We start from the raw sequence: 23125 nt of genomic DNA, 5'->3' as shown, positions 1-23125 counted from the left end.
AATTGTTTGAAATCGCTGTCTACGATGCGAGACGGTGGTGGATGGGAAACGAAGGACACACGATTAGAGAGGAATCAGGAGTGACTACGAGGCGGTTTAATTATCTTACTTGTGCAGGAACGGCCGTGTCGTCCTGGCCGTCCTCGCCCCGTTTCTTCTTTGACTGGCTCGCTTTGCTCTGAATCTCCTTCTGGTAGTAAGCTCGGTTGCCCAAAGCACGCTCATGTGTCGGCACCAGTTCCAAGAGCTCGTTCGTCATGCTTAAAGCTCGTGCCACGTTCCCTACGCAACCAAATTCTCGCCTCATTATCCGTTACAATTAATTCAAGTCTAATCAACGTTTATCCAAGATTTCTGATCGAAACTACAAGTCGTACCTTGCATGTACGTCGAGAAGGCTAGATATTCCAGTATATCTGGCTTAGAAGTCGTCGTAGCGTTTTGTTCCTCCTGAAGGCGGTCCATGGCTTCTTGCATCCACAGGACGGTGTGATAGTAATCACGATTATGATAAGACTGTCTGCCAAGTTCGAAACAGTCGCCGGCTATAAAAAAGAGCATCCAAACGTTCAGTGACCCATTTACTGAGCGAGAACAATGATTAAGGATGTATTGGCTATACGGTCAATTCCAAAAGTTTATGTATCTTTGAAATAATGCATTTCCGGTAATTAAAGATAGTGAATTTATCTTCTAATTTCGATATTTAATGAGTTACGTATGATTATTTCGCATTTTATTCATGTTGACAAAATCCGACTATTCCACCGTCGAATCGGCCAACTTTTGGAAAAAAATTTCGTTTTTTGACGATAACTTCCAAACGGTTGGACTTAGAGGGGTATTTTTGGAACCATTTTGTAGGGGACGACGAGACCTACAATTTCCATATAAAATTTTGTTGCTAGCATTAATAGTTCACGAGTTATTTACGAAAAACGAAAAAACAGTTTTTTGCAAATAACTCGTTAACTATTGACGCTAGCGAAAATTTTTTTTTCGCGGAATTTCGACAAATGCTTCAAGTAAAAGTTGTAGGTGATACTATTACCTATAAAAAATGTGAAATGACTATAATTTTAGCTTTTTAATAGTAACAGGAAGTATATAGCCCATACATCCTTAACAACGGCTAGACGTGGAAACATGGATGGAAAATTTAATTCTATAGAAAAGATCGACTCTTTCGATTGACTGTTGTAGAAAATTGTGAACAAACGGAACGAAGAAAAGCCGGAATCCTGTGGAAACAGGGATTTCGATTTTATGTCTCCAGGAAGTCGCTGATTGTCCCGCGACTCGCGGACTCCGTCTGTATAATTCATGATTCTATTATCATAATTACATTCGTAATAACAGGCGATGGGAAACCGTTTCCCGGAGAATCTGAAAGTTAAAGTTGAAAAAACGGGCGAACCTCCGAGCCAACTGTTATTCTTCGAACTTTCAACCTTTTTACTTGGCCCGTAGTTTTCCTAAGAAGCTCCCTCGGTTAATTAATTTACGAATTCTCGTATTTACGAATCAAGGCTTCCTTGTTTCATTTCCCACGCGGCTGATTTTTAAATTATCCGTGCGTTTCTTTCCGTTTGGCGCAACAATTTCTCCAGGAATTTCAGTAGCTTGACCCAATTTTCAGCTCCGGAATCTCGGAGCCGTAGGTGGTTGTTCGAAAAAATTCATCGCGGCCGCAAAAAACTTTTCAACGGCCTCCTTTCAACGACGAGGTAAAAAGATCGGTTCAAGTTTCCCCGTGGCCCGAAAAACTCTTTGAAAAAGTGGTTGCTTACGCGATTCGAAATAAACGAGCCACCGGGAAACATGGAAAATTCCGTGGCTAAGCAATAAAAGTGTAAAACCGCGCGCGTCGCGAATCTAAACTCGTAGAAAAAACTACTCGGCGGTCTCCGTGTTCATTGAAATCTCGTCCGCTCGGCAGGAACAACGGCTCACCTAAATTAGGCCTCTGATTATGTTCGCGGACCTTTTCAACGGATAAGACTGTGAGAACGTCGAAATTGCATCGTCGAAACGACTCGAGAGACAGAAACAAGGGATGCGTGTACGAACCAGTGAGTCCAGTGCTGTACTGGACGCCGTTGAGCACTCCCCTGGCGACCTGGGCAGTCTCGAGCTTATAGGTGTCCTGAAGCCTCATCAAAGCGACGGCGGCACCGTTCAGGTCCTCGTCGGTCGGGAATTTAAGGTCGCTACGCGAGCTGGTGATGTTAGCCACGAAAGACTTTCCCACGTCCTGAGTGATCAGCTCCTCCACTCGCTTCCAGTCGGTGGTCAGCCTCTTGACCAAGAGATAAGCGTTGATCGGGTTCGACAGGTACTGCTGAATGTTCCTCGAGGCCTCCTCGTGCTCCCTCGCGTAATCCTCGACGTTTCTTCGGGCAAACAACACGTTTCCTATTTTTAATTCGACACGAGGGCAACGTCGGGATTTCGACGGCGACGGGTCCGTCTTTTTTGTTTCTCGGCGGAAACGAGGATTCGGGAATGGAAACTCTCGCAAGAACGATTCGGGGACGACGGGTCGTCCCTCGTTCCGCGACAAAGCACGTTCCCCTCCCCCTCGTCACTGTTTCCCGGGGTTTAAAGAGAGACACAAAGGACTTGGCAAGATGACGAGAGAATTATTCGGTGGTGTTCTCTCTATTTTGCCGGGCACCGGGCAATAGGCAATAACTGTCTGCCGTAGATAACGAGCGCGCGCCTCCACCCACCAAGGGACAAGAGATAATTCGCGAAGATCGCGCGGAAAACCCAGTGGGGGACGTAATAATACGTCGACCGATTGGGGCGAGGCGCGTGGCTCGCATGCAGATTCGCTTTAATCCCGTTTCGTTCCCCTTTTTCTTTATTTCCTCCGACACGCGATCCGATTTATCGTCGCCGGAAAGAAAATACAAATTTTCTTTCGCGAGCAGAATTATTTTTAATCGTTTCGATCTAATTCGCTTGGCTTGAAGAATGAAATTCTCGGAAATCGAAGATCTTCTCCGATGAAATCAATCGATGTAACGCGGCGCGGAATCGCGTACGAATTACTAATGCGGAATTAAAATCGCGATAAAGGGGCTGTTTCGCCGGGTTCCATTCGGATCGCATTTGCATGAGCGTTACCCTCGTTATCTCGGCTGAACCGATCACGCGAATGGCTCTTCCGAGCCCGTTCTCGATCTCGGTTGAACGACCGATAAAACGAGCAACCGAAAGAAAATCGCCACCAGAAATCCGCGATTACTAATACCACGAACAGAACGAAACGAAATCGTCTCGTCTCGCGGTTGGAAATCTTCTTGACAATTGCTCCGAAACCATTCTCGTTCGTACTCTACTTCTTCTTCTTCTTCTTCTACTTCTTCTCCTGCGCTCCGTTTATCTCGACGTTATTTATAACGGCGAGGACAAGTTATTATTCTACGAGGGAACGTCGTATGCATCGAACGAGTTTTGAATACTCCTGGCCCGGTATTAAACGTGTATGCGCGTGTCAACAACTGGGGTAACGGTCGGCGGACAATGCAGCCCCATTTCCCGTTGAAAAGAAGAAGGGACGACTCGATTTTCGTCGCCACGACGAATTCTCCCGGAAATTGTAGGGAAAGGAAGCTTGCCGGTGACGCGACACAAATACAGATAATTGTCGCGATGCGCGTGCCGTGAATAATAGCACGCGCTTCTACTGGCTGTTACGCGAGTATTTAAAAAAGGTTCTCTACGAGAACGTGTCTAACGGCGACGATTACTTCTGGAAATCGTTCCGACATCGTCGTCGTCGTCGTCGACGACGGATCTTTCCATTTGCCGTCGTGGAAAGTTGGCTATTAGCTCGCGTTAAAACTCTCGGGGAAATTTTCAATCGCCTCGAGACGCGTTAAACCGATGAATAATTCCAGCAGCCCGAGTGTACCATGCAAATCGAGCGTGTCGAACATTAAAATACCGCACGCAACTTGAAATTAGTTTGGAAGAAAATATTTCACGGCTCTGTTCCCCGGACGGAAGTACACAGGCGTTTAGACGAAGCTGCCGCGAAACGGGCAGCGAGAAGTTTAAATAGAATCTCGTGGCGCTCTTCAGACTCGAGAATTTACATGGGAAATGTGAGAAATCGACGAGTATCGTAGAGAATCGACGACCAGTCGATTAGCTCGCCAATTAACACAGCACTTGCGGTCGTTTTCTCTGAAAGGGTTAATGAGAAACCGTGGGAAGACGTACAAAGGTCGCGACTCTACCCCTCGTCAATCTCTAAGGAGTTGTTCACCCCCGCTCGATTCGCCTCGATGGGAGTAATTAAAATAATGAGAGCTCGACGTTCTTCTTTATTTCCTCCATTGACACGTTCTCGCCCAGCGTTGTTTCGTTCTAAAGAACCGCAATTCACCACTTTAATACAATTTCGACGTCGTGAATCAGGCAATACTATCTCTGAACGCGTTTGTTTCTCCGAGAGGCTGGCCAGTTTGTTTTATTATCACAACAATGAAATAGCGACGACGATGATTAAGCGCTCGGTTCCTATTTAACATCTTAAAGCGTCGCATCGAAACTTTCTACTAGACCCGAGTTTGTAGTTCCATTATTATCTCGCACTGAGAAAAGACGTACAATGAACACCCCTCCGCCTACCGTCGTTTCCGATCCTATGTAGGATCAAGGCGAATTTTAATTACGCGTTTTCTGCTCTCCGGCCAGTTTCTTTAACGCGATAAACCGTTTCTCCGTCGTTACACGTTTCGTAATACAATTTTGCGTACATCTCGGATCGAGCGAGACCTGGATTTTTGTTTGCTCGATCGAGGGTGATAGGTCAAGTGGTAGGGGCGAGATCAGGAATGAAGATTTAATCGAATAATTCTGTAGGGACCTAATGGTGGTGAATAATTTATCAGAGCCACCCTGAACGGAGGCTTTCGTGGATTATTAAGCCAGCGGTCCTCCCTGTGGCCATTCCATTGCCGGGATTGCCGCGACACAATGCAAATCCTGGTAGACGCGCGAACATCGTCGACTACTTAGCGTTCGTCATCCATTGACGTGACTCGCGATGATTTATTATGACTCGGTCTGGTTTACCATTAGTATCCAGGGACGAAACGTCCGCGTAGAAAAAAAGAATATAGATTTACGAGGTTCGCTCGGATCTCCAAGTGGTTTGCCGTGTAACCACTGATCCCTTTAATTAAATTATATATCGTTCAGCGATATATCGTTCAGCGCGGTTCAATGTACTTTTATTCCGATCGACGGTCGTCTTAAACCGGATCTGTTTGTACTCGATTTACAATATCGTCGATTCGTATATTTTTTTCTGGTAGGAAACTGGTTATCGAAACACGTGTCGGAGGGCTTTATAAACAGCGTCTGCGATCGAACGAAAACATTCGACGTGGCATTATTATTCCGATCGGTTCCAATTCCCGTGCATCGGGAAACAAGGAACGCTTAACAAGACTCGATATTACGCCGGCGAAACCTGTCGCCGAGATTTAAATTGCAAACCCACTTTGTACGTGGACCCGGATTCCCGGTTTACGAGAACGTTCTCTAATCTAACAGCGAGATTTCTCATCAACGATCATATTTTTCTCGTTATTTTTTGATCGACGAAAAACGTTACGTCGAACGTACGAGCCTCAATTATCGCGGCGAATCGACGAATCGAAGGCGTTTAGACCAGCCGGGGGTGCAAGTGTCCTCTCTCCTCTCTTTTTGTACCGACTGTCTGCTGGTATCCAATTACAATTGGACCTCGATCCGATCTTGATATCAACTTATAGGAGGCGGAAGATAGGGACATCCCCGACGCTATTGTGTCGGACGTGACACAATGACGACGCCTTTCGCGCTCCGTTATCTCTCGTCGCGACTTTCCACCCTCGCCGTCGATTTCACGCGGCTGACAGCCTCCACATTGTTTGCCCCTACAAAGCGTTTTCCCAAACTCACAAATAGAACCAAGTTGCCACAGTAGTTTCCACGTCGAGCTCTTTCCTCCGACGATTTATATTTAAACCGTGTCCCGACGCTTACTTCGACGGTAAATTCTTACGACTCCCGATACGAAATTGTGTCGTCGAGTCCCGCGTTAAAAATGAATTTCGACCGGTTCACGACCAACACCCCGTTTTGTCGTCGGAAAGGAAGTCGGCGGACCATAGGCAGTCTGAATTTTCAGCAGGTTCAGCGGAATTCTGGGGGGATGAGAGGGTGTAATGTAGGGCTGTTGAACATGTCCCCAATTTGGGGGACCAATTCCAAACCCCTGTCTGAAATCTCGAATTCACTTCAGTTAACGATACGTCAGTCGGTGCCGCCCGAGGGAATTCATTGTTCGATACTCGAATGCAAAAACTGCTTACGTCCGAAGATCGATCGTGACAACCGGCCTTATTAGAATTACAAACAACCCGTGTACGGAAGAGACACAAAGAATGCCAACGCTCCGTTGTACGAGCGTGGTCGTTCGAAACTTCTGCTCGAAACTCGTTTCCTCGCGATCTCAACCAGGGAAACAGGTGCGAACAGGTGCCGGAGTATCATGGTTTAGTTATCATGGTGGTCGAGGGGAGGGTGTATCGATTTCACGGTGGACTCGGCTAAGTGACGAGGTGTCGTATAAATTAGCAGAATAAACGAGCCAGGTGCGCTTGACTCTGGCCACGCCGTTCACCTGACGCGAAGCAGCTGTGACAGACATCCTGCACGCAGGATTGCTCACAGGAGAGGAGAGTTCGACCCTCGCCGATAATTCCGTCCGATCTTTATACCCGTTCGATTAAATACGAGGCGACGTTACGGCCGCCACACGTATTTCGATCGGTCCACCGGTCGATTTTATTTACGCGTTTAAACGCGAGGGTGATAAAACCGGCGTCTACACGCTGCTGATAGCGACTTTCAGGAAGTTCCGCGGAAAAGGACGCAGCGCAATGAGTGCAACTTTGAAAGAACAACGCGTAGAACGAGTGCAATTAGAAGAAAGTTGGCGGAAATCGCGATTTACATACGAACAAAAACTCTTATCACCGGAGTTTACCTCGTTACATTACGCCCGAATCGTCGAATGTACCGGAACAACGAAAAAACTCGATAAGCGAAAACGAGGGAAAAAGAATAAATAAATTAACGTGCCGGTGAATCGGAGGTTTACGATACCCAGGAAAAACAAACGAACAGAACGTTTCTCATTACGCGACGGTAAATAACCAGAGATGTATACACGTGTTTTAATAGACGACTGTTTCGCACAAAAATTTGCACGAATGGACGAGGGTGGTCCGCTGTACAAAGAGCGATGCTCCATCGAGATAAGACAAAGGATAACGCAAGCACGGACGAACCGAACTACGATTTCACGTATCGCTAATTAAAATCTGTCGCCCCGTAGAAAAAAAGAAGATTGGGAAAAACCGTCGGGAGGGGAGGTGACCCGGCGTCATTGGTAACGAGGGGGTGCGAGGAGCAACGAAACGTCGAAATCGCGCTAACGAGAGGATTCGTTATATCGGACAGCACCGGGAATATAAAGAACTGTCGTTATCGCGCCTCCGACGTGTCCCTCGGGCATGCAACGCGCTCGGTCAGTTTTTTAATCGACTCTCCGCTTCCGGAGATACCGGCGGGCCATCAAACCGTTTTTCTCGTTCCCTGTACTCGTCACAAAATGAACCAGGCGTCGTGTCTTATCGCCTCGATACCACCGCGCCTTTCGCCAACGACCACGGGAACGAGGAACAGTTCCTAAATGAATTCACCGGAGCAGAGGAAATCTCGATCGGGAGACAAATAACAATATCGTATCCACTGGTCGACGACAGACTGTACGCGCCAACGGGAAGCCGATCGCACGCGAAAAAACAACCCTCGTGGCCGTGGTTCGACCTCCGCGTCGCTGTATGAAGCTCCACCGACCTCCCCCACATATGCAGATACAGTGCCTCGCAAAAGCTTCGAACAACATTTCGTCGAACGTATCTCCTACGGGGAGTGAATGAAACGAAATTCATTGTTGGTTCTCACGTGAAAATCTTTCGGAGATAAATAGAATTGGCGCGTGGAAAAGTTGTAGAGAAAGCACGCGAAGGACGTGTACATTTTCACGAAGAGAAAACTTTTCGAGGTCGGTGTAGAACGGGAAGAGCATTAGATTTCCCCGGGGTAATGTTGGGAAACAGACAAATAGCTTATCCATTGGAAACTGGTCAGCTCTATGAGCGGCAGAATTCGAGGGACAATTTTTTCCAGCCGTGGCCGATTCCAACCAGCGGCAACGGCGACGGCGGCGGCGGCGAGGTAAATGGAATAGCCTGGTATCAAGGGGGATCCACCTGGAGCAACGCACGGCGAAATGGTCGACGATTCGAAAGCTTTCAAGCCAGTCCGGGAGCTAACCGCGATTCACCACCCCCTCCTGGAGACTCTTCAACCCTCTCTATCTCCGGGAACCCTTCGCCAGGCCGCAGGATAATGGCGATCGTCATTTAGCCACTTCCGGTGGTTCGATAACGTCGACCGATTTACATGAGAATCTTCTCTCGAATTTCCAACCGGCGTTTAGCTAAAAGCCGATTCCGCGTCTTTCCTACCGCCGAACAATTTCGCTAATTTTTAAACTCGAAGCGCATCGAATCGTACGTCTCGAGTTTTTTTTATTTAAAACAGAGACCGGCGATCGTCCGTCGCCTGGGACCGAACCTGTCGTTCGAGTCCTCAGAACTCCGATTTAATTTCTGAATCCTCCCAATGAGAGAGAGAGAGAAAGAGAGACGAAGAGAGAGCGCGTGTAATTCGAAAACGACGGTCGATAAAGCGGCTAGTGCCTCCTACGCATCGAGATGTCTCTTCGTACATTCCGTTAGCCCTGAACGAACGCTTGCGCACAGCGCACGAGCGCTCGGTGCCTCAGTTCCTCAGTTCCTCCGTAGCATCATCGACCGTTGCGTTCGTCGTGGAACAGAGTATCAGATATTTTCACGATGCGCGAACGTAAACGTTTATTCGTGGCAGGAAGAACGTGAATAAACGCGTGCAGTGATGTGACTCGGTCCCTGGAACCAGTCGACACTCTTCGAGATTGCGCAGGATTCGTGTTCCGCGATGGTCGATCGCCCGTTCCGTACGAACGGCGAGGTTAAACCTCCTTTCAGCTTCGCCGAGAAGGTGCACCGCGACTGGATCAAGTCGGAGAGCCCGGAAAAGATCGTCAGATACGGACAGACCGAAGACGTATGCATTTTCTGGAGAAAGAGCCCGCTGTGCAGGCTGACCACAGATAACGCATCTTACAATTGGAACTTTTGGATAGTGACGCGCGGTAAGTCGGTCTGAATCGGTGTTCGACGGGCGTCCCCTCTTCCTACGGAGTCCGTTGAAACGCCTTACAATTATTAACCAGTATATATTCCCCCTTGCGCTGGAGGTGTTTGCTCTAACGCTCCCTCCGACGACGGTCGTGGACGCGTAATTTCGATGGAGGATGTTTCCGATTTAGGTAAACAGTTGCAAAGAGTAGCGCTGACGCTGGATCAGAACCGAAGGAACTTTGCGTTGAAATCAGTGATTTACGATAGCAAGGAGATCGGTGTGACGAACGGTCAGGAATGGTATAACTCAGAATTGGAAACCGTAGATGCGAACGGGAACGGGAAGGAACAGTCGCATTACTTTATCGATGTTCACTTTGCTGCCAATAGATATGGCACATACCGGCAAAGAATGCTCCTTTACTTCGGCGACTATCCCGTGTTGCTACAAAACGTCTGCGTGGACTGTCTGCCTATCGAAGATTTAACCAGAATCGAGGAGGCTACCGATTACCAATTTACACAGAACCCGAACGCGTGGAACGACGGGATCAATCGTATACAATGGTTCGAATCGCCGTTCGTTGCCGCGAAAGATCCAAAGGAAGAGAGACTGTCCATGATCTATTTGTATCCTAACAAACACAACTTCTTCTTGACTCAAGAAACCCTTACGGACGAACGTCTAACGGCAGAAAATTACAGAGGCCGTCTACACGAATTGATCAACGTCGAAGAGCTAGCTAGGCACGAGCAGATCGCCAGATACAATGAGACCTCGTACATGCGTCTTCTCAATCATTACGTTCTCACGTTGCCCGGCGACGCTTCCACCATCGCCAAATACGCGCCGCCCGGCGAGCTCTTCGCTCAGGTGCGCCATCATTATTCTTTCTACCCTCTCGAACCGTCGTCTGAGTCCGAGCAGACTCACTGTTTCTTCACCCGCCTTCTCGTCCTTCGAACGCGCCTTTCTGATCGATCCATTTTTATCGCAGCTGCCACTCAGCCGCGGTATCTCCGAGGATACCAAGAGCGGCCGGCTGTTCTTGCGAGGCTGCAACAAAGTGCTCTTCAAGAGCAAGTGCCCGCAGCACGTGAAAGCCTCGAAGGCGATATTCGAGGCGCACATAGAGGACAAGTGCACGCACACCGTGTACGTCAGGCTGTCGAAGGAGTGCGTGCAGACGTTGAACGTGACGGCCGACTCCGACCTGCACGTTCAGGTCCAGTTCTTGTTGAACCGTTTGCCTTACTGCGAGTGGCACAAGGCCGTCGACAGCTTGCCGGACATCGGTCTCGTGTTCCTCGGGAAAGATCACGTGAACATGAACGACCGTCAGGGTTTCGCGCAGTTGCTGGAGAGGAACGCGAGCAACGTCCGCGTCCCGTTGTTGAACGACGAGCAGAAGAAGGCCGTGGCAGTGATCACGGCCTCCGTAGACGTCCCGATGCCACCGATTCTCCTGTTAGGCCCGTTCGGAACGGGGAAAACGTTTACCATCGCCCAAGCGCTAAGACTGTTGCTCACCGGCGATTCCGAGCACAAGATTTTGCTGTGCACTCACAGCAACAGCGCGGCCGATCTCTACGTAAAAGAGTTCTTCGACGTCTGGTACAAGGCCGAGAAGAATCCAAGACTGAAGCCCGTTAGAATTTATTACAAGGGAAGAGCCAGGAACACGGTACGTGAGAAAATAAAACGAGAAACTTCTCCTCTGTATAGAGAAATAAAAACAGATTCTACTCGCCCATCCTTCTTAATTCCCCGTTTAAATAATACACCTCGAACACACACCCCCCGCGATCGAAACAGCGACTCCTCGGTAGTCTCGATGGAAAATGTCGTCGAAGACGTTCTGTACCGTCGAGCTGACACTCGGTAATTTTAGGTACACCCGGTGGTTCAGGAGTATAGTTTGATGAGAGATAACGGTACGTTTCGCGATCCGACCGACGAAGATCTGAACGACTGCGGATTGGTCGTGACCACGTTGGCCACCTCCAGTTCTCTGACCAGTCTGAACCTCTCGTTCACGCACATAGTGATCGACGAGGCTGCTCAGGCGCTGGAATGCGAGGTCCTGATACCTCTGGCACTGGCCACGCCGAGGACGAGGCTCGTCCTCGCCGGAGACCAGATGCAATTAGCGCCAGAGATCTATAGCGATCTAGCCTACGAGAGAGGACTGGGCATCAGTCTGTTAGAGAGGATCTACGGAATGTATCCCGCCGCGCATCCTTGTAGAATTCACCTGGACCAGAATTATCGAGCCCACGACGACATCGTTCGGTTCACCTCCGAGGCGTTCTACGAAGGACTCGTGGAACCAGCCGGGAAAAACTTGCTCAGGCATCCTGTCCTGAAACCGCTCACTTTCTACGCCGTTCAAGGAGTCGAAATTCAGGTGAGTCGCAAGCGGAATGAATGATCGAACGAATGAACCGAGTCTGATCGACGGGTGAATGTACGCGCGATCATTGACGACGACCTTCTCTCTCGACGCACCTCTCCGAACTTCCCGAGTCAAACATACCTGTTGCTTCGACACCGACACAGAACACCCTCCCCGTCGTCGTCGACCGAGCGAACGCGTAATTCCGATTTCGTTTGCCGCAGGACTCGACAGGGTACGCGAACATGAACGAGGTCTACGAGCTGGTGACTCGAGTGCAAGAGCTGAGGAACAGCTGGCCGACGGATCGCTGGGGCGCCTACGGGGAGAAATCGATCGGCGTGCTAGCGTATTACGCGGAGCAAGTACAGAGGATCCGCGCCGAGCTCAGGGAACACAGACTGGCGGACGTGTCCGTGGAGAGGGTGCTCAACGTCCAGGGGAAACAGTTCACCGCGATTTTCATCAGCACCGTAAGGACCGGGCAATGCTGCCGTTACTCCGCCGAGAGGAACGTCAACGACTACGGTTTCCTAACGAATCCCAGGCTACTAAACACGGCCCTGACCCGCGCCAAGTGTATGGTGGCCGTCGTCGGAGACCCGATCGCGTTGTCCACCATCGGTTCCTGTAGGAAACTCTGGCAGAGATACTTAGAAGTCGCCGATCTGCGCAACGTCGACCGGAACACGTTGCAGAACCAGTTGACTCAAATTCCCGAACTCCCCTCGGTCGCTCCTCTGAACCCGCTCGCCAGAGAATTCGTTCCTCGAAGGTACGTACCGATGGTCGAATACGTACCCGTTCCCGTCATGTATCCCGTGTTCCATCCGTTCTACTCGACGTAGTCGCGTTTAGATGGTACCGTTTTACCGAGTTTCGCGTAAAAGTCTGCGGTCTGATCAGCAGGATCAGGGATCGACTGTATATAACGTATACGTGTATGTATCTGGGGTTTACGGGGACTACTAACCCGAGAGCGTATCTCTCTCTCTGTCTCTATGTGAATAGATTTAAGGATTAATTAATTAATTAATCGTTGCCGATACTACCTTCGCATACGAAGCGTGATCGACGAGGACCGTTTTCTTTCTATTGCTTTACGAGACGCATTTGTTTGAAAATCATGCAATTTATGTAACAATACCACAACATTGAATTATAATATAGAAATATATTTTTTACTAGTTCCACGAAGCCTTCGATGAATCCCTCGACCTCCCCCTGTTCCCCTGGACGATCTTCGATCCGATCGACCGCGTGGGTCTTTGACAACGGATTCTAACTCGCGCAGACGATGACGACACGCCTCGGTGCGATTAACGGTAAATCGCGCGTTTGACAAACAATGCGGAGGCAGGAGATTCGCCGACGTAAACTCTGGGCATAATCACGCATTAGCAGAGCGTCTCGGCGATATCCGGAATTACGCGACGATCAATACGGCGCGGGCACATTCATACCGGCGGGTTTAATACGCGCGTCGGTGATCAATGCGGATCCACGCGTAATATCGGACAAAAGACCCCGCGCGTGCCGATCGCATCAACGGGAGCTCGTTGTCAGTTAATTAACGGGGCCGTTGTTTCATCGATGAAGCAAAATTTCTACGGATTCGCCGGAGGTAATAATTTGTTTCCGTCACTAAATCCGGTTTACCCTTTGGTTGGACCGTTTCCGATTTTGATCGCGCGGGTGTCGAACCACGGTTTCTCTGACTCGCGGCAACAGAGGAATCGGCGAGGATTCATCAGTCGTCGAGACGAATCGAAAGGAGGAGGGGCACGAGCCGCGGTAATTACCAACACAAAACAGGGGAGGGACGGAGCCATTAGCACCACCCCTATTTTATCCGGGAACAAAAACCATCAAACAGCACTTTATCAGAAACGGGAAGCGATCGCTCGGACGGGAGCCGAAAAAGCTGGAAACAATGCTCGTGTTGGTTAATGGCGAAAGTTCATCGTCCGGTCCTCTCTAAAATTTGTTCCGCGGATTCACCTGTTAAATTGTTACGTTATCATCGACTTCCGGCCGTCGACCAGCGGCGAAAATTATCGCGCGAGCCCCAAAGGAGTCTCGTCTTTAAAATTCCTTGGTCCCTCGGTGGAATCAAGAATTAATCCAGGCGAACCAACTCGCGCGCCGACTACGCGAAAAATATATAAAGTGGAAAATGAATAGAAAGTCGAGCCGAAGTTGCCGGGCTTCGTACACTTTTTTTCTTGGCTGGCGTCGCGATAAAAGTCAGGAGGGAACGTTATCCAATTTTTGCAGACGAGGTGTATCGGGTGGACTAACAAAAATTTCAATTAGCGGTGAAATTGCGCCCGCGACCTCCGGGCTGACGGTCTACGCGATAAGCGCGCGCAATTAGGAAAAAGTTGAAGGAAGTCGATCCCGGCCGATGCTCGCCGAAAGGAATACCTAATTGGCCGGGGGAAACATGAAAACTGCTTTCAAAAATGTTTCCATTCACCTCGCGAATTAATCGACGCGGAGGCAAGAATTTAAGAGAACCGAGCCGTCGGTGGAATTCGATTGGAAAGGAAGAAAGTAAGGCTCGGATCGATCAGCCAGCTGGTAATTAGAGTCTCGGATAATTCTATCGGGCATTGTCCGGTTAATACCGGAGCGATACTGGCCAGGGCAGATACGTCGATGACAGCTGGCTGGCCTATTCCCGATACACGCGCGACGTCGACACGTTTACCACACGCGTGTACACCCGAGAGTTTCTGCTTACACCGACGACGTTGTCCCGTGACACGACGCGCTGCTACCACCCGCATCGTTCAGATAAAATTATCCGTCGACGAGTGGCTACGTAACCCGAGACGCGGATGCTTATCCGACCTGACGTTCACTGTTTCAGACCGTTGCTCCAGGCTCCAGATGAATATTATAACGGTGTTTAGCGTTCAGGGTCATAGGTAGGTAGCTCGCGATTTCGCAGCCAAGGTACACCGAATTTAAGTCTCAAACACCGCGCCCGCCCTACCAACAATTAATTGTTTCAAATTACCGAGTAGAAATTGGGAACGTGCGGATCGACCGACAGAATTTTACTAAAACTAGTTCGCAATTACGATAATAATCGTGTTTCTAGTTGCCGTGCAATTTTCCAAACGAATTTCGTAACGAAAAATAGGTGAGAACGATTCGAATCGAGCATTACAAAGGGATTCTCGTCTGGGAATATCGAAATTGTCGGTGGGATTCGTTCGATGAACCGTTCAAAGTAGCGTAGGATCAAAGCGTCGTTGATCTCGTTCCGTTCATTAGACGCCCATTAGAAATTGAATAATCTACACCCACACTGTTCGTCTCGGACTCTTTTCACCGTCGATCGATCGAAAACCGGATCGTTCTTCGTCGTCGATTCGTGATTTCCAAAGTTCGTGCCAGAGAAATCGAGAGAATTTCGCGGATCAGTTGTCAGGGAAAAAATGATGCACGGCGGAAGACCGCGCACGGGAATCGTCCGCGTTTAATTGGAAATTTCGAGCGGTAAGAAAAATTCGTCCGCCGGGGACGTCCGCGGAATTACTCGCGACGCCGAAAACACCAAGTCGATTCGCCGTTGAAAATTTGCCGAAGGCCGGGCTTTACGAGCGTTCGATTAAATCTCGAACGTGCCGAATCACGGTCGAGCTCGTTCAGAAAACACACTCCTCTGAAATCATTTTTACGCGACGTTCAACGGTCGCGATCTCGAGTCAAACCGATCGAACGGCAGCTCGTTTTTAGAAAAAATGAAAACCGTACAATTGCGATGGAATTCTGGTACCGTTTTCGGTTGGATCGACGCTCCTTGACTCCGCTGCACGGGTTTTTCGACGGTCGGCCGTCGTCGCGTATCGGAAATTGAATGGAACCGGATCCGGACGGGCAGTTTGTAAGCGATCCGGCCGCAATTTTGCAAAGCTCGCGCAACAATTCAATTAAATTTGGTGGTACTTCCGGTGGCGGCACGCATCCGGAAAATTTCGAGCCTGCCAGGAATAAAATACACGCTCGATTTCGCGTGGAATCGATCAGCGTCCGGGTGCGTGGCGCGTCCCACCCGAACGCGCCGTTACTTCAAATTCACCTGCCGCGTCTGCAATTTGGTAACATAATTATATACCGACAGTGGATCGATCGTCCTCTGTTTTCCGCCTTTTGTCCCTTGCCCCCCCATTACGGCTCTCTCATTTTCCAATGTCGCAGTCACCGCGTGTTCCATTCACTCGTCGTCACAGCCACGACGACGAGACGCTCTCGACGAATCGTTTCGTTCGGCGGTTTTAAAGACGGCGCAGTTTTTTGGGTATCGACTGGCTCTCCGAATCGATACGGTTCACGCGAGCCGAGAAACGGAGCAATTAATACCGGTTCGTTCGAGTTCACGCCGTTTCCTGCAACGACGGAATCCGATTCCTCCTCTGTCTCAACGATATCCTTATCAAAGCCTCGGATCCGGTTCTAAAAAGGAACAATTAGACGCCACTGCCCTGTCACCCACCCCGCCTACGCTTCGTTCCGTTTCGACAGACTCGATTAATCGCGAATGTGACTCGAATTTTCATCGATCGGCCAGAGTAAATGGCAACGCGCGTGCTGTTTGAAACAAAGAGGAAACGGTAAAAAGAACGATCGAACGGAATCGGTGTGTAACCGAAAGTTCCTCTGCGGCGAAACATTTACTCGGATATTTAGTAGAACGAACTTTAATCGTCCGATATGGCCGAGTCTTGGCCGCGGAAACCTACTAGAAATAATCCCTTACCGCCGATCCCGGCTAATTACTTTTTTCCCGATCTCCCCATCTAAAGCCCGCCGCTTTATCAAATAATTCCAAACCAATTGAATCGAATTCGGTGGCGAATAAACGTACGAGATTTAGATTCCGCGGAACAAAATTGTTTGGGTAAATGAATAAATAATTGCAAACGCATTACGAATCGATTCGCTCCTCCGCGCGTGCGACGAGAGAGAAACGGGGGAGAGGGTTGGTCTCGCTTCGTTCGGGTGTGACAGTCGACGGGATACGTTTCACGTCTTGTTTTTCATACTCTCTGTATTTTTTTTTTCCTTTTTTTTTTCTGTTTCGCGCCGGCGATGGAAACGTGCAGATTGTTTCTGAAAGGTCCTCCGAGGCTCTTTCGAGGGTACTACATCGTGTCACGCGCCAACGTTTTCGATATAAGCGATGGAAATGGATTTAAAAACGCGGATGTAAACGCTGTCTGGGTTCGGAAAAAATCGTAGGAACAAGCGCTGTGTGTACTATACCAGTTTTCATCTGACCGTGATCGAAGGTACGCACGAAACGTCCATATAGAATTTTCAACCAGAGGCGTACCCGGATTTCGAACGATCCGAATAAGAATCAATTGTTCGCGCCGATAGGACGTACACGTTTCGTCGAACCGACGGAGCGAAGGAAAGCGCGTTCGTGTTCCGGCGGCGGTGCATACGAGCCGGATTCCTTGGAAAGTTGCGGGCTACGACGCGTTTCCGTTTAATATCCAGCAGCAAACCGTTCCGAGTTCCGATCGGAATTTCGTGTCGGAAAGTTTCACGCGTGACTTCGCGAAACGATCGGAACCGACTTCGCCGCGCACGCTAATACCGTGTCGGCCCATCCACGGACTCATCTTTTGATCGCCCTCTCCAACTCCCTCGTAATCCCACCCTGGCCATCGATCGTCCCAACGATCGCGTCCCGTAGATCCTCGGATAAAGACGCCCCGCGATCCCTCCACGAAATTCGAGCCACCGAATTTCCTACTTCAGAACATCTCGTAGATATTTCGTAAAAGAAAAATAACCACGAGGGAGAGTCGGTCGGTTATGAATTCTGAATTGGCACGAGACTCGAAGCGATCGTCGCCGAGAGAAAGACGCCGTCCCACGCGGAACGCACGCACGTGTCTTCACCTCGAAAATTTCCACGATTTCCAATATTTAGAGAAATATTTTGAACGCATAAAAAACACAGTGTATTCCAGGAAAAAAAAAAAAATTGCCGCAGGCAACTCGATACATTTTTAATGTCCGTGGAAAAAATGTGTGGTCGGCATGCGAAATAAATTTTCGGATCACCTTTTATATTCGAGCGGGCGGACGTCGAACTCGATATCCGAAAATTTACATTCGTATTTGTCGAACTGCTAAATAATCTGTGCGAGAATAAACTCTGCTCGGAGGTAAATACCTCGTTTATTTCCATCGTCCAGTGACACGAACGCGCTGAAGATTCGATACGAAAATAGAAGCAGGAATCGAGAAGATCGAACGGCGACCGACACTCCCGGCACGTTTCGCTCGATTCTTTTTTTGGCCAGACAAAAGGCGGCGGAATATAAAAAAGATTTCGCGCCTCACCCCAATAATTCCCCACGCTTTTATCTTCCCGCGGGTGTGATTTGGCGCGTTGCCCGACTCGATACCGATGCCTCCTCGCCCGTTCTCCGACCGGCAAATAAGAGCGAGAGACGTCGGAAACGTGGACCGCAGAGATTCCTCCGTCTTCGTTCGGCGTCTGGAGAACCTCGCGCGACCAACCCTCCTCCTCCTCCTTCTTCTCCGGTTCACGCGGCCGCAGTATTTCTCCTCCCGTTCCTTTTATTTTTAATCCCGGCCATCGCGTAATTACTTTTCGGGAAACGAATCACGCTATCTTCATCTTGTTTTCAAAGTGCTCCCCATTTCCTACGAGATATTGGCTCGGCCGGAGCGAAACGCGATTCTTCGGTCCGACATTTTTTTCGCAACGGAATTATTCGTACACAAGAAGTTGATCGATCGAGAATTTTGAACCGACGACAAACAGAGAGAGAGAGAGAGAGAGCTGGCCATTAATGGTTGTGCAATCGGATGCATAAAGTCTTTGATCAGAGCATATGCGTCATAACTAGACCGACGTAATCGGGAGATTTAATAGCGGGTTATTAAGCAGCATCGAGAGGAACGTTAAATGGCTAACGCGTGTCCGTAAATTTCCTCCCACCGACCAATTACACGGCGGAGAGCTCGAAAAGGGATTCCGGCAGAGGATTACACCAGTTATTCTCCGATATTGGATGATACTCTTAGAAACGGTCCAGATTCGCTCGTCCGAGCCTCGTTCTCCCCCGTAATCCCCTCTTTGAGAGGCTATTTTTATATCGCCCGACTTCCGGACCGATCGAGAATAGAGATTGTGCAATTTGTCTCCCAACCGAATGCATCGTAAAATAGAAATAGCGGACAACTTGTAATGGCACTCACTTTTTGAGGGTGGCCAGCCGCTCCTCCTGCGCTTTGATGTACCCGTTCAGCGTGTCGATGAGCACGGCCTCCGTCTCCAGCAGCTCCTCCATGTCCGCCAACGCTGTGTAAAGTTCCCCGTGGCACGTGATGGTCATCGAGATCAGGATCGCCAGGCCGATCGTCATCCACGTCCCGTTCCTCATCTTCCTCGTCCTGCGGTCACACAAGAAGCAACGAAATTTTTAACAGACTCCCAAGTTTCTATCCGCGACATGTCGCGCGCGAGCGTCTCGTTCGATAAAATCATGCAAACAAGCATGAATTAGCATGAGCGAACTTCCGTGAAACCGTAGCAGCTGAGACGCACATGTGCGTCTCGAACGTGGAAATCTATGTATCAGAGCGTTTGAACGCTGAGACGAACACGTTTGCATATTCAGTTCAATTAAACGTCTCGCTTAATCGGCAAACAGACTGACTGCCACCGGAAGAGACTTTACTCCCTCCGTGCAAAGTTCGTCGACGAGAGTCGCCGCTCGAAAAAGAGCCAGACTCGGCCAGGTACTCCTCCTCCTCTCTGGGAACTTCGGATGCTAATGCAATCACGGGAGTTTCAAACTCTTTCGACGCATTGTGAAATCAGATATCCGGCAGGCAGGAAAGCGAAACAGGGTCGACGGTAAAAAGGGAGAGCGATTCGTACAACGACGCGAGATCGCAACCCGTCTTCATTTTCGATCGATCGTCGCTCTCAAAAAAAGAAAAAAACGTGGCTATTGCAAATTTCGAACGCGCTCGTGTCTCGCTGCAAAGACGAATGGAACTCGTTGAGATATTTTATTTACGAGTCGTTCCACCGATTTCCTGGGAGCACTCTCGAGAACGAACGCTTTTGAACTTTCGAGTGGCCGTGAAACGTTCACAAAAGCCGGGGGCGGAGGGGAGAGAAAAAAAAAAAAAAAAAAAAGGAAAACGCGAAAGAGAAGTTCGCGACGGCGTGACGGAATAAATCGTCGATCGCGCAGGTGTAAGCCGGTCTCTCCCGAAACTTTAATCCTTCTCGCTCCGAGGAAAGTTGGAGCAGCGGAACGCGACGCAACGGGAAGACGTACGACGACGGCAGCCGGGGAAACTCGATTACGGAATTTTTCTTTAATTTGCGACCGGACGATCGACGGTTTAAGAAGCGACCGAAAAGTTTCAAGGATTTACGACGGGCGAACCTCGTCCCGGGACGTTCGATTAAACAATCTTTTCGGTCGAATCTCGACGACGAGCTACCTCGCTTCGATCGTCCAGCAGTTTTCTCGTATCGCACGGAGGAAATTGTTAACGCCGACGAGTTTCCACCAGCGTATTACCCGGACCCGTTAGTTCTGACCAGCGAATTTCTATGAACCGAAGCTCAGGCGAATTTGTACAAATTGCCGGACCCCCGAAACGAGAAATTCAACTTGCCACGGCTAATCGGCCGGCGATCGAGGCAAATTAGTTCATGTTAAACCGAGTAACGACGGACTTTCCCGCGGATGCGAAATTCCGCCCCCGGAACAACGGGGATCGACGACCAACTTTCCCAAACGCTTCGTCGCATCGATTTTAAAACCAGCAGCCTCCGCTCGTCCCTGTCTCTCACGGTTACAACGCGTCATATCCAAACGATCGCCACAAATTCGTCCGTGACCGTTTCGCGAGTTTTAAAAAAAAAAAAATATCGGCGAACTGGTGAAATCTGAAGCTTCCACGGAGGACGAAGCGTTCGAAGAGGACGACGCCATAATCGGTTTAATTGTTCGACCAAGACCCCTAGCGGTGGTACTCATCAGCGTGGCGGACTACATATTAAATTAATTCTTCTAAACTCTCTCAAAGAGCCACGGGAAAGGAAACGCGACACGGACGAGCGGGGGCGATGGTGGTGAAAGGCAGCTCCCGGAAATCTCGCTGAAAGGACGGCGTTAATTAAGCGGCACCCCGGAAGAATAGGCCCTCGAGGGTAGCGCGACCACTGGCGCAGGGAATTAAGGTGTAAAAGAGACTGGAAGAAAAAGCGAAAAGAACCACCGAGACACCCCCCGACCATCTTCGCGAACAGAGAAGAAAGAGCAGTCTTCTTCGCGGGCCACTTCTCCCTTTCTCCTCTCTCCCTCTCCTCTCGTATACCGAATGCGTACCACGATTCTTCTCTACGTGCCACCGCGTCAACGAGAATCCCGTTTCGAACCAGCAGCCATCGTGCATCTTTATTATTGTTACCAATTCCGAATCCGTCACGCGTCTCTACACAAAAAATCGTTTGTAGAAAAACGATTAGATCGGCGCGTGTCCCACGCGAGCCTCCCTTTGTTCCGTGAATCGCTCTTTTCCTCGTTTTCCCTGGATAAAGAGGAAGGCCGCGCCATTGAAACCGAAGAAGAGCCGTTCCCGAAAGTTCGTAAAACGTTAAGAGGTCTCTCGCGCCGCCACTTGCACCGCGGAACCCGCTCTTCCGCGTTCCACAATAAAGGGGAAATCATCATTCTTTTTTCGTTTTTTTTTTACCCGCTTTTCACCTTTGTCCTTTGACTCTGCCAGAAGAATTACAGAGCTCGGTCGCGGTACTCCAGATTCGGCGTTCAAACCTCTCACGGTCCGGTTTCGATTCTCTCTTTTTTTTTCTTACACAATCGATCGACGATACGTCGTCACTAGTTTAAAAAGTCGTCGAACGGGATCGAGTCGAAAAACTGGAGTAAGAACGAGGAAATCCGGAAATACGAATCAATCCCCGAAAATTTTTTTTCCCCCTCGCGCGTGATTAATCGATAGCCATCTATCTTCATTTGATCCTCGTTAGTGTCGCTTTTTTTTTTTCTCGTCCCGGGAAACCAACCGGCTCTATCGGTGGACAAGAGGCGAGAATTGGGATCGGAAAAAAAAATAGGACAATAAAAAAAAAGAAGCATCGACCGATCGACCCCCTGCTTTGGTTTCACGGCTCGATTTACCGACGACAATGTGATTCGTCGATTGCGATCGTAATTAAATTCATACAATTGTGCGTATCCAAGTATTAAACTTGTCTATGAAATTTCGATTCTTACGTTGATCAACCGTTTGACGATCGACGTGCGCGCGTAGCGTAACGATGTTTCCTTGATTTTCCATCAATTTTAAGTCGAATCGGCGGAGACAAAGGGAAATGTAACGAACCGATCGAGAACGTTTTCGATCGACGAGTTTTCGAAGCTACCAAAAACTGGTCAGGTAACAAGTCGTTCCTTTGAGCCGTGAACGGGCATTGTTTTCCCGTTCCTCGTTTCCGCCAATGAGACCGGAAAACAACGAGCGTTGCAAAGAGGGGAACGACACTCTGTTGCACGAATATGTTTGTAGACGGAACTGCGAGGGAAAAGGGAGTAACAAAAAAAAAATCTGTAGAAACGGCGTCACGTGCAAAATCATGGCTCAAAGGGAGAAGAGAGACGTCGATCAAGCCTTTCACCCCCCGTACCCCTTCAAAAGTATTTCCCTGCTCCTTTCACGATAACGAGAGCGAACGAGCCGTCAATCGAGATCTCTTTGTTTCGTAAATATTCTCGATTTTACATTGCGCGCGTTGCTGCGACGATCGACGCGAATTAACAAAAAGTAAATTCGCGTGACTTTCGGTTCGTGTTTCGTGGAATAATGAGAAAATTCGATGTGCCACGTGAAAGACGGCAAGAGCTATGCTCTGGTGGGTCGGTGTGTGCACGTGGTCAGGTTCAATTTACCTGGAGGAACGAAACGGCCGGAAGCTAATTTGCGGTCACGCGTAATTAGCGTCGTTACGAGGGACGGGAAAAACGGACGAAAGAGACCACGTCTGGGTCGAAAGGGCCGACTCCGCATCGGACCCTCTCATTTTCTCCCGGCCAAGGAGCCGATCGGCCGCCAAGCCCGTTACGACTTTTCGCGAGTCTCCTTCGCCGTCTCAATCCGTTCGGACGTCTTTAAAAGACTAGAGAGAGACTGTCTCCTTTCTGCCGAATTTCATAAAGATCGAGTAGCTGCAGGAATGATTCGCGCGGGGGAAACCGAACGAGCAGCGGACGTCAGATCGTGCAAAAAGATGGCTTTGAAGTAGGGCGCGAACCTCAAAATGGTAATTTCACGGGTACACGAGCATTCCACCCGCGGCCAATTTAA

The 23125-nt window shown here is 49.3% G+C and overlaps 2 protein-coding genes across 6 annotated transcripts in view; one reads left to right on the top strand and one right to left on the bottom strand.

Moving 5' to 3' along the window:
- LOC108625033 (prolyl 4-hydroxylase subunit alpha-1) overlaps positions 1-23125 on the bottom strand; it is a 67083-nt gene that overhangs the window by 2257 nt on the left and 41701 nt on the right. For both annotated transcript variants that reach the window (XM_018024729.2, XM_026813558.1), the window contains exons 4-7: positions 18974-19168; positions 2071-2393; positions 378-545; positions 110-282 (exon numbers count right to left, since the gene is read on the bottom strand). In XM_018024729.2, coding sequence (XP_017880218.1) covers positions 110-282; positions 378-545; positions 2071-2393; positions 18974-19168 — 859 coding nt within the window. The remainder of the gene's footprint in view (positions 1-109; positions 283-377; positions 546-2070; positions 2394-18973; positions 19169-23125) is intronic.
- Positions 8891-12909, top strand: LOC108625031 (Helicase with zinc finger). Of its 4 annotated transcripts, none has more exons than XM_018024726.2 (6): positions 8891-9331; positions 9509-9950; positions 10026-10194; positions 10319-11005; positions 11213-11728; positions 11941-12909. In XM_018024726.2, exons 1-6 carry the CDS (start codon positions 9115-9117, stop codon positions 12562-12564), a joined length of 2655 nt encoding a protein of 884 aa, XP_017880215.1. In that variant the 5' UTR covers positions 8891-9114; the 3' UTR covers positions 12565-12909. The 4 variants fall into 4 exon arrangements, with proteins under 4 accessions (XP_017880215.1, XP_017880214.1, XP_026669357.1 ...); XM_026813556.1 differs by lacking the exon at positions 8891-9331 and having other exon boundaries at positions 9519-9610; positions 9711-9950; XM_026813555.1 differs by lacking the exon at positions 8891-9331 and having other exon boundaries at positions 9531-9620; positions 9711-9950.

This window comes from Ceratina calcarata, unplaced genomic scaffold (genome assembly GCF_001652005.2).
Source record: "Ceratina calcarata isolate Rehan_Ccalc_2016 unplaced genomic scaffold, ASM165200v1 scaffold337.2, whole genome shotgun sequence".
Classification (NCBI taxonomy): Eukaryota; Metazoa; Arthropoda; class Insecta; order Hymenoptera; family Apidae; genus Ceratina; species Ceratina calcarata.
This window is presented reverse-complemented; position numbering and strand designations above follow the sequence as displayed.

Bases quoted from the DNA above. Each gene is read 5' to 3' on its own strand.
- LOC108625031 (XM_018024725.2), top strand. From the start codon at position 9,115: ATGGTCGATCGCCCGTTCCGTACGAACGGCGAGGTTAAACCTCCTTTC. The intron at 11,006-11,212 runs GTACGTGAGAAA...CGGTAATTTTAG, and splicing joins AGGGAAGAGCCAGGAACACG to GTACACCCGGTGGTTCAGGA. The intron at 11,729-11,940 runs GTGAGTCGCAAG...CGTTTGCCGCAG, and splicing joins TTCAAGGAGTCGAAATTCAG to GACTCGACAGGGTACGCGAA.